This window comes from Theobroma cacao, chromosome 4 (genome assembly GCF_000208745.1).
Source record: "Theobroma cacao cultivar B97-61/B2 chromosome 4, Criollo_cocoa_genome_V2, whole genome shotgun sequence".
In the NCBI taxonomy this organism is placed as follows: Eukaryota; Viridiplantae; Streptophyta; class Magnoliopsida; order Malvales; family Malvaceae; genus Theobroma; species Theobroma cacao.
This window is the reverse complement of record NC_030853.1, coordinates 21,574,689-21,583,360: the sequence shown is the minus strand read 5'-3', so window position 1 is coordinate 21,583,360 and position 8,672 is coordinate 21,574,689. Positions and strand designations below refer to the sequence as shown.

Here is an 8,672-nt window from a genome sequence, read left to right as displayed (position 1 = left end):
TTTTAACTATATATATATATATATATATATATATAAAGAAAAACATCCATTCTTTGGGGGAACAAAAAGTTGTCACGAATTTGAACCTTACTACACAACCAAGTTAGGAGACAGAAACATTTACCAAGCTCCACAACCACATGTATTTCATTCAAATTAATTTCCTTATTTAAACTAACATGTGACAAAGTGCTAATTGTAGATTAAAGCGAAAACCTTTCCTCAAAACACCTTCCTAAAATGTTATCATTCTGACAATCTTTTCACATTAGGTTTCATTCTCTTCCCTAGGCAAATACCTCTCAGCCCAGTTACCTTTTTCCTCTCCCCACAGGGCTAATCATAAAATATAGCTAGTGCACCCACATGCTAATATAGGGATGTAGAACCAATTTTGAAGTAGGCCAATCAAATCTAAAAGATCAAATCCAGGAACATGTACATGACCCCATCAAATCCTAGCAAATAGCAAACAAGTGATATAGAAAAACTTTAGGAAGAACTCGGAATTCAGTTAAACTACCTCAAGTTTTTACACCAGACAAACTGAAACGCCCCCCATGCTACATTCCATGATATATATCACCACAATTGTACAGAAAACTTATATGAGGAAGGTACAGAAATATGTGACATAATAAAGCACATGTTTTGACAGAATTACGAATAATATAGCAATGAATATTTATAACAAAGAACACAAAAAACACTATAAATGGGGACATGAATAACTTAACTGTCTGATCCAAAGACTCCACATGACAGGTATTGTTAATAATAAAAACAACTTCACCCAACATGGAAAAGGCCAGACAGGAGAAAGAAAATGAGGAAGCAAGAGGAATGAGAAAAGGCCCATGTCAGTTACTCCTCAAACTCATGCATGTGATCCAAAAGATAGTTGGCTGCAAGCTCCTCATTCTTGTTGCATGCAAAGAATACCTCCAACACTATGTTTCGATCAAAACCCATTGCTTCGAGCTGCAAAAATAGCAAAGTTAAATGCAGAAATTAAGAAGCATTCAAGGTTCAACAACTGAGTTATCAATGACACATAGTAGAACCTCTGCTGCCTAGAAAAAAAGAGAGACCGAGGATTAGAAATGGTTGAAAAAAGGGAGAGAATGCTATCATTCAATAATTAACATAGAAGGACCAATGATGGCTCCAAAAACGCTAGTGAAAAAAATAACGCAAGGCCATTTGATGACACTTAATAAACAAAGATGGAGAGGAAAAAAGTCCACACTAGTGCTTATTTCAACTTTGGTGATACTGCTGCTTCATCCCAGATTGAATGGCACAATCAAAAATGCCAGCAGCATGGTGATTCCTTTGCACCAGAAAGTTATATTTTCTTTTTGGGCCCCAAATTACTATACCCGTAGAACTATTTAACCTATAAAATGGTGAACCAGATTTTATAATAAAAGAGAATTAGAAATATCAAATTAGACAAGAAATGCTTACTCTTTCAATTGCCTCCCGTTCCTCAGGGGTGACAGTCACAGCCTGTGGCATAGCTGCAGCCAACTGACCAAGTAGGTTCCTGAGATCAACATGCATATGATCATCATGTTCTTTACTTATCCATCAAAACAGAGTAAAGCAACAAAAAAGCAGATTCACCGCACCCCTCTCCTTCAACAGGTTCATTTATCAAGCGTAAGAAGTCAGCCTGATGCTCTTGAATGAGACGCATCAAGTGTGGATTTTGCTTTCCTAGCTCCTGAAGCATAGGCTGAAGTATAAAAGTAAACAAATAAATATCATGAGCATTCAGAAATAAGATAAGTGACTAAATATAATAAAAAAAAAAACCAGTGAAAAGAAGATTGTAATTGACTTAATATATTTACCTGCAAGATTTGTGGGTTTGCTTGGACCATAGCTCGCAAGGCTTGGAACTAAAAGAATGCCAGGAAAAGCTTAGAAGCTTTAACAAAAGTTTTAAATAAACAATAAACTGGCAAGCAAGGAGAACATCTGCAAATACCTGTTGGCTGTTGCGCAAGAAATCCAAGGTACCTGCACCAGCATTTGAACCTGTGTTTGGAAGGCCCTGGTTCCAGAACAGCAAAATTCAGTGCCAAATTCCATGTGAAAGTTCAAAAGTTAAGTAATTACCTGTGGAAAGAGATCTAGGGGGTTAGCATTAGGACCAGAACTAGGTGCTGCAGGTTGTTGAGCCTGGGCTGGAGGGTTTGCTGCTTGCCCAGCAGCAGGACCTCGAGCAACGGCTGGAACAGCAGCTTGTGCAGGAATACCCTGACATGCATTGTTTTATGTGTTACACTGGCAGAATATAACTGAAAAACACTTTACAAACAACATAAATCCATCCAGGGATAGAAAAATTAAAAAGAAATAAACCACAAACATGTCATATTCTTGATTTTCTTCATCAGAAATATTTCATATGAGAAAATCATGCATTTAGCTTCACCGCTACTTCCAATGTGGTTAAACACTGAAATGGAAAAGGCTAATGAAGGAACATACACAGCATGGCATTGACAAGGCCTAACAGCAGAGTTGGGCATTTAGGTCCCAAGTCCCAACATAGCAATGACTAGATACACATAATAGCACAAAGCTAGAAAGAGATCTGCATGAACAATCAATATATTAGGTAGCCAGCATAAATACTTACAGAATATAGATATTCAACAGCTCTTTCAGGATTGTTATATGCAGCTCGTAAAGCACGTACAACGGTATCCCTATCCCAACTTCCTCCACCCATGTCAAGGATTTGTTGTATTATAGCCTCTATATTATTTCCAGCAACAAGATTTGATGCCGCTTGGCTATAAACATCCATTTGAGAACTGCATCAAGATAAGCAAAAAAAGGTATGAGCAAGCTAGAAACATCAGCTTGACCAAGCTCAAAATGATCATATAGAAAAACTTAAATGACACCATATTTACATGATTAGTCACTAGACAAGAAGGAACAGTCTCAATAAGACACCTTTTGATAGTCAATAAACTATATTTATACTCAGGAATGGGAATGAGAATAAAGAAATAGCAAAGAGAAAACTTTACTCAGAAGAAGGAGCAGCTTGAGTGACAGCAGGTTCAGGAACAGATTCTGGACTGTACAATTTAAATAAAATAAACCAAAATGAAATAACAGTCAAAATGTGCATCACATAAAATAAAAGACAAAATACAAAGATAATAATTTAAAAAAAATTAAAAAGAAAAGGAGATAAGTTCAAACTCACACTGCCACTATTGGAGCAGGGGCCTCAGGTGTTGTTGATGGTTGTGTTTGTGCAGGGGCTGCAGATTCGACCTACATATGCAAGCAGCTCTATAGGATGGAATACAAATGACGAGTTGGAAAATCACTATGGCAAGCAAAAAGAAAATTAAATGGAATTTGAAAATAAAGTATGCCAGGCAAAAGCAACCAAAACAGATAAAATTTTTTCCCAGAAGACAGTGTTTGGATGTAATAAATCTAGCAAGAATTTAAGTTGAGACAAGAATTTTTAGTTTATATTTTTTTAAAATTCTATGCTAGAGTGGGTGGAAAGTAATTTTTCTAAAACATAAAAAGAAAAGCCAGAATACAAAGTGCTCGTTTGGCCTTGCTTTTTTTCAGTTTATCCACCTCTTAAAAGCAAAAGCCAGGCCAAACAAAAATTTAGAGAAGCACTTAAAAAAATAAGCAGCTTTCTATTTAAAGAATAAAATTTTGAAAAAAAGAGCTTTCGAAAAGGCTCCAGAGATGAGCTTTCGAAAACTTTTTTTGTAAAAACACGCCTCTTTTTTAGGAAAATTTTTCTTTTCGTTTCAAAACTGTCCTCATCTATTAAAAATAATTCCAACATTATCTGTTTTCATTTTTATATGATTTATTATTAATTATAAATTTTATGTTATATAAAAAATACTTTTTATACTTTTTATAAATAAAAAAATAAAATTAACTTTTTTTCAGTATGAACAAAGGAATTTGTGATTAATTGAAAATTATTTATTAAATACCTTTTATAGTAATTTTAATCAAATTAGAACTTATATAAACTATTTTGTCAAACAACTTATTTATAAAAAAGAACTTATTAAAGTAAGTTTATCAAACAGATTTAGCTTAATTTTAAAAGCTATTATTTTTTATAAGAGCTTCATAATAGCTTTTAAGCTAAAAAAAAACAAGCCAAACACGCTCTTTAGAATGTCTACCTCAAAAGTCAGTCTACGTAGAAGTAACTTTTAAAACTCTTTTTTTGTTTAATAAAAACTTTTAAAACTCTTTCCAGACACAGACTAAGATAACCATAGAAACTAATTATACCAACAATAGACATTCAAATTTTTTCTATTTCCCTATCTTTCTTCTCATAATCTGTCATCCCTTTTTAATTTTATAATTTCTTAATCCAAAATATGTGATCTCAATTTCTTTTCTTTCACAAAATTCAACTACCAAAACCATGAAATTTTATAAGTTAGGATATTCAGATTAACTAAAAATGTAATCTTCATCTCTAACATTTCCCAACTAACTTTAAACTCTTTATCCAAACACAACCTAAGAAAAAACGAAAATGCAAATCCAATAAAATTAGGCACAGAGGGTGGAGGGGTGGTAGAAAATGTTGAGCATGGTGCCGATTTTGACACTTGTAAAAGCAACTTACCAGACAACATAGATAGAAATATTCCATTTACAATATTCCATTTACCTGACTTGTAGGCGCCGGTGTGGCTGATGTAGTTGAGGCCTCACTTGATGAAACCTTATTCTACAACAGTTCCACCATGCATGCATTAGTAAACGTTTCTAATATGATTAACACCCTGCATAGTAATTTGATAATTAAATGCACCAATTGCACATGCATTTGAGAACTGCTTATCTTGCTACTATGTGCTAATTACCATCAGTTTATCATGTATCACTATATTAACACTAGTCAACCCACAGACAACATATGCGTAAGGGCAGCCTAGTCCACAACATGCCTCAGCCACTGCTATACAAAGAGATTGTTTGTGCGACTTGAACTCATTGACTGCAAGTAACGATGAACAACCTCCATCTCATCACACACAAAAATATACGCGTCAAAAAATTATAACATCATACGAGATAAATTATTTTGTGTTAGGATTTTATGAAACATGCATATCCAATAAAATTTGGAGGCAGGTGGCGAGGATGCTTGGCACGGTGCTAATGCTAACACAATTAAAAGGTAGCACAGATATAGACATAATAATTTACCTGACTTGCAGGTGTAGGTGTGGCAGACGCAGTTGAGGCCCCACTTGATGAAACCTTTTTCTACAATAATTAACCATGCATGCATCAGTGGGAACTCTAATATGTTTAACACCTTATCTGGTAACTAGATAAATAAATGTACAAACTACAAAACATTTGAGAGCATATTATCTTGCAACATTATTACCACTGCCATACAAAGGTACTCTTTGTGCAACTTGAACTCATCACCAATGAACAACCTCCATCACGTCACACACAAAATATACATGTGTCAAAACATTATAAATCCATACAAGAGAAAATTATTTTGTGTTAGGATTTTATGGAACATGCATATCCAATAAAATTTGGAGGCAAGTGGGCAGGATGCTTAGCACGGTGCTGATGCTAACACTGAAAAAAGAAATTAAACAGAAACAGACAAATTAATTTACCTGACTTGTAGGTGCAGATGTGGTAGATGCAGTTGAGGCCCCACTTGATGAAACCTTATTCTACAATAATTAACCATGCATGCATTAGAAAGAACTCTAATATTCTTAACAGCTTATGTGGTACCTACGTAAATAAATGTAGAAACTACAAAAGCATTTGAGAGCCTATTATCTAGCAACATTATTACCACTGGTTTATACATTATCGTTATTTACGGACACCAGCCAACTCACATACCATATACATGTAAAGGGTGGCCTAGTGTGATACTCCTATACTCCGAGGGTGAAGAGGGTTGGACACTGCTTTGCAAAGATATTGTTCCTCAACTTGAACCCATAACCAAGTCACATACAGTAACCTTATTTGATTCTTAGATAAGATATGTATAACAAAATATTATAAACTCGTAAAACTATCAATTTTTATATTAGGATTTCGTAATTCAAACTTATACTGAAATAAAGGAAAAGAAAACGAAGAGAGAGAAAAACATCTTGTTTACACTACCAAGGAACAGCTTATGACTTAATGTTGAAGAAAAGTTATTTATATGAAGACATAAAGTATAATGCCAGGAAAATGATATAGGAGAGTAACACAAAACATGGGCGGAAAAATACAAATCATAGAGAAAACAAAAGAAAGGGGGAGAACAAAAGAAACTTAGCAAGAGATAGCGGAGAGTGGAGAAATAAGAGATAGAATCAAGAGGAGAAACATCATACTGAATACTAAAAATCTTAATAATTCACAATCCAAATATAGGTATAATAGGCTACACAATAAACACTAATATAACAAAATACCAAATATAACCTTAAATGCCCTAATAATTCCCTAAACACTAAGAATTATAAATAAAACCAATAAAAATGCAAAATATTAAGAAAATAAATCTCAAGATAATTTTGTCCTTCAATAAGCATAATCTTGTCCTAAATTAGAAAGTTCAATACAACAATAATTATGCCCTTCATCCATATTGGGTTAAACATTTGAAGTTACGCGTGTGATCTCAATGCATAACTTTGGGAGTCAATTGAATTGCTCAAAAGAGACTAAATTGATGTAATACCAACTAAGGCACACCAATTATATAATAGTATAGATCATTATGCACGGATGGAAAGCCAAACTTTTTATTTACCTCATTTAAAGTTCATTCCATGTTGTCAAAGGGAAAAACAAATATTGTTATAAATAGCTTCAAGAGAAGAAATGTAGATTTTTTCTTTATACTACAGCCAATTACTGAACAGTATAACTCATAATAACAACTGACTCACCTTGGTTAACATTATGACAATGAAACTGTTTTCAGCTACTTTGTTGTCATCAAGAGTAGTGTTATCCTTAAGAACTTTCCCCTGATGAATAAGCATTTGCTGTGCAGCAGGGTAAATATCAGGACCCTGTGCTGTATCTATATTTTTCTTGACATCAGCAACCTGTAAAAGGAAATTTATTAATGGAAGGTTGGAATTTTTAAGTCATGCATCCATGATAACCTTTTTAATGTCATAGATGATACACACCTAACAGTTACAAAAATTGCTAACCTGAATGCACATATTAACAAGATATCTCATGAAATTTTCAAAGTGCAACAACCATGATCTACAACTTATTACCAGTTAATTACAAACAGTTGTTTTGCTTGAAAAATTACACTAAGTGCATAACATATCCCCTTATCAGAGGTAGACTATTGAGAATAGGATTAGTATTTCATAAACATGGAGCAGAGCTTAAAAGCTCCAGGAGCAGATTTATATGCTTTGAATGTGTTTATTTAACTATAAAAAAAGGAATCAACATTCAGTAATTAAGGCTTCATTTAATTATTTCTTTCCTACTTGCTTTTTTCTATTTGATTTTTCTTTCCTAAAGAGTTGCTACAAATGCAAAACCAGATGGCAGGAAGTAAAATCATAATTGCTCAAAAATGAATAAATGACCAAAATGCAAAACAGATTCTAGTATAGCTGTTTCCAAATTTTAATTATGTTTGATTGTTTAACAGATTATTTGGTTTTGTATCCCCGTATGCTTTTGTTTTTTGGTTCCAGCAGTTAAGCAACAATCAAATGACACCTAAGTTAACATACTTAGTTATGTGGCATCCGGATCATGCATAGATGTTGCAAATTACCTACATTACAAGATAAAATAAGTAAGGCATTTTGAACAGCAAGCCCAATTCAGGTACCCTTACCGAGCCGTGGAGACAATAAAGGTTCATCAAAATACTAGTAAACATTACAAAATCTAAGAACGAAACAAGTACATCATGAAAAAATACTTTAGACGCTGTAAAGTCTTAGACCTCCAAAAACCCTAATTACATAAACAATTCTCAGCCTAATCGCAAATTTTAACCGTAATCAAGCCAAACCTAATTTACTTTCAACTAAAATTGAATAAAAAATCATAATTCTTAGTAACAACCGAGATTATTATTTAAGTTGAATTATGGGGCTTTGTTTACCGTGTCTTCGGGTTTTACTTCGATCTCGAAGTGAGTCCCTTTCAAGGTCTTCACAAAAATCTTCATCTTCGAGTCTTTTTCAACGGTACTGGATTTCCGACGAGTCGTCCGATCTTTCCTTTCGTCGCCGACTATAGTATCCGAACTGGAAATAAAGAGACAAAGACAGAAAAAAGTCACAGGATCGGTTGGACTTAGAAGTGGTTTTGATATAGTTACTGCAACGGTTGAAAGGAAAGTTAAGGACTAATAAAAGAACGAAACGTGGAATTGTTTTGGGTTTTCTTTACGTGTCGTGATGTGATTGGGAGTGAGGAGATTGTTGGGGAGGATAGCTTTTGGCTACGTAAGTAGGCATTTAAGCTAGATTTTTGTGTCCTGTCACCACTACAGGTGTATTTTTTTATTTTTATTTTTTGGACGCACGCGGCACTTTTGTATTTGCTACACCCAACTGGAAACAATTATTTTCTTTAAATTATTTTAATAGTACAAA

General features: G+C 33.9%; 1 protein-coding gene across 1 annotated transcript; it reads right to left on the bottom strand.

The window, feature by feature from the left end:
* LOC18602065 (ubiquitin receptor RAD23d) lies at positions 544-8,351 on the bottom strand. The gene is made up of 14 exons (XM_018120250.1): positions 8,177-8,351; positions 6,975-7,136; positions 5,685-5,744; positions 5,248-5,307; positions 4,706-4,765; positions 3,236-3,306; positions 3,054-3,104; positions 2,654-2,831; positions 2,128-2,268; positions 1,997-2,062; positions 1,860-1,907; positions 1,635-1,741; positions 1,471-1,549; positions 544-981 (listed from the first exon to the last, which is right to left on the bottom strand). Exons 1-14 carry the CDS (start codon positions 8,240-8,242, stop codon positions 865-867), a joined length of 1,266 nt encoding a protein of 421 aa, XP_017975739.1. The 5' UTR covers positions 8,243-8,351; the 3' UTR covers positions 544-864.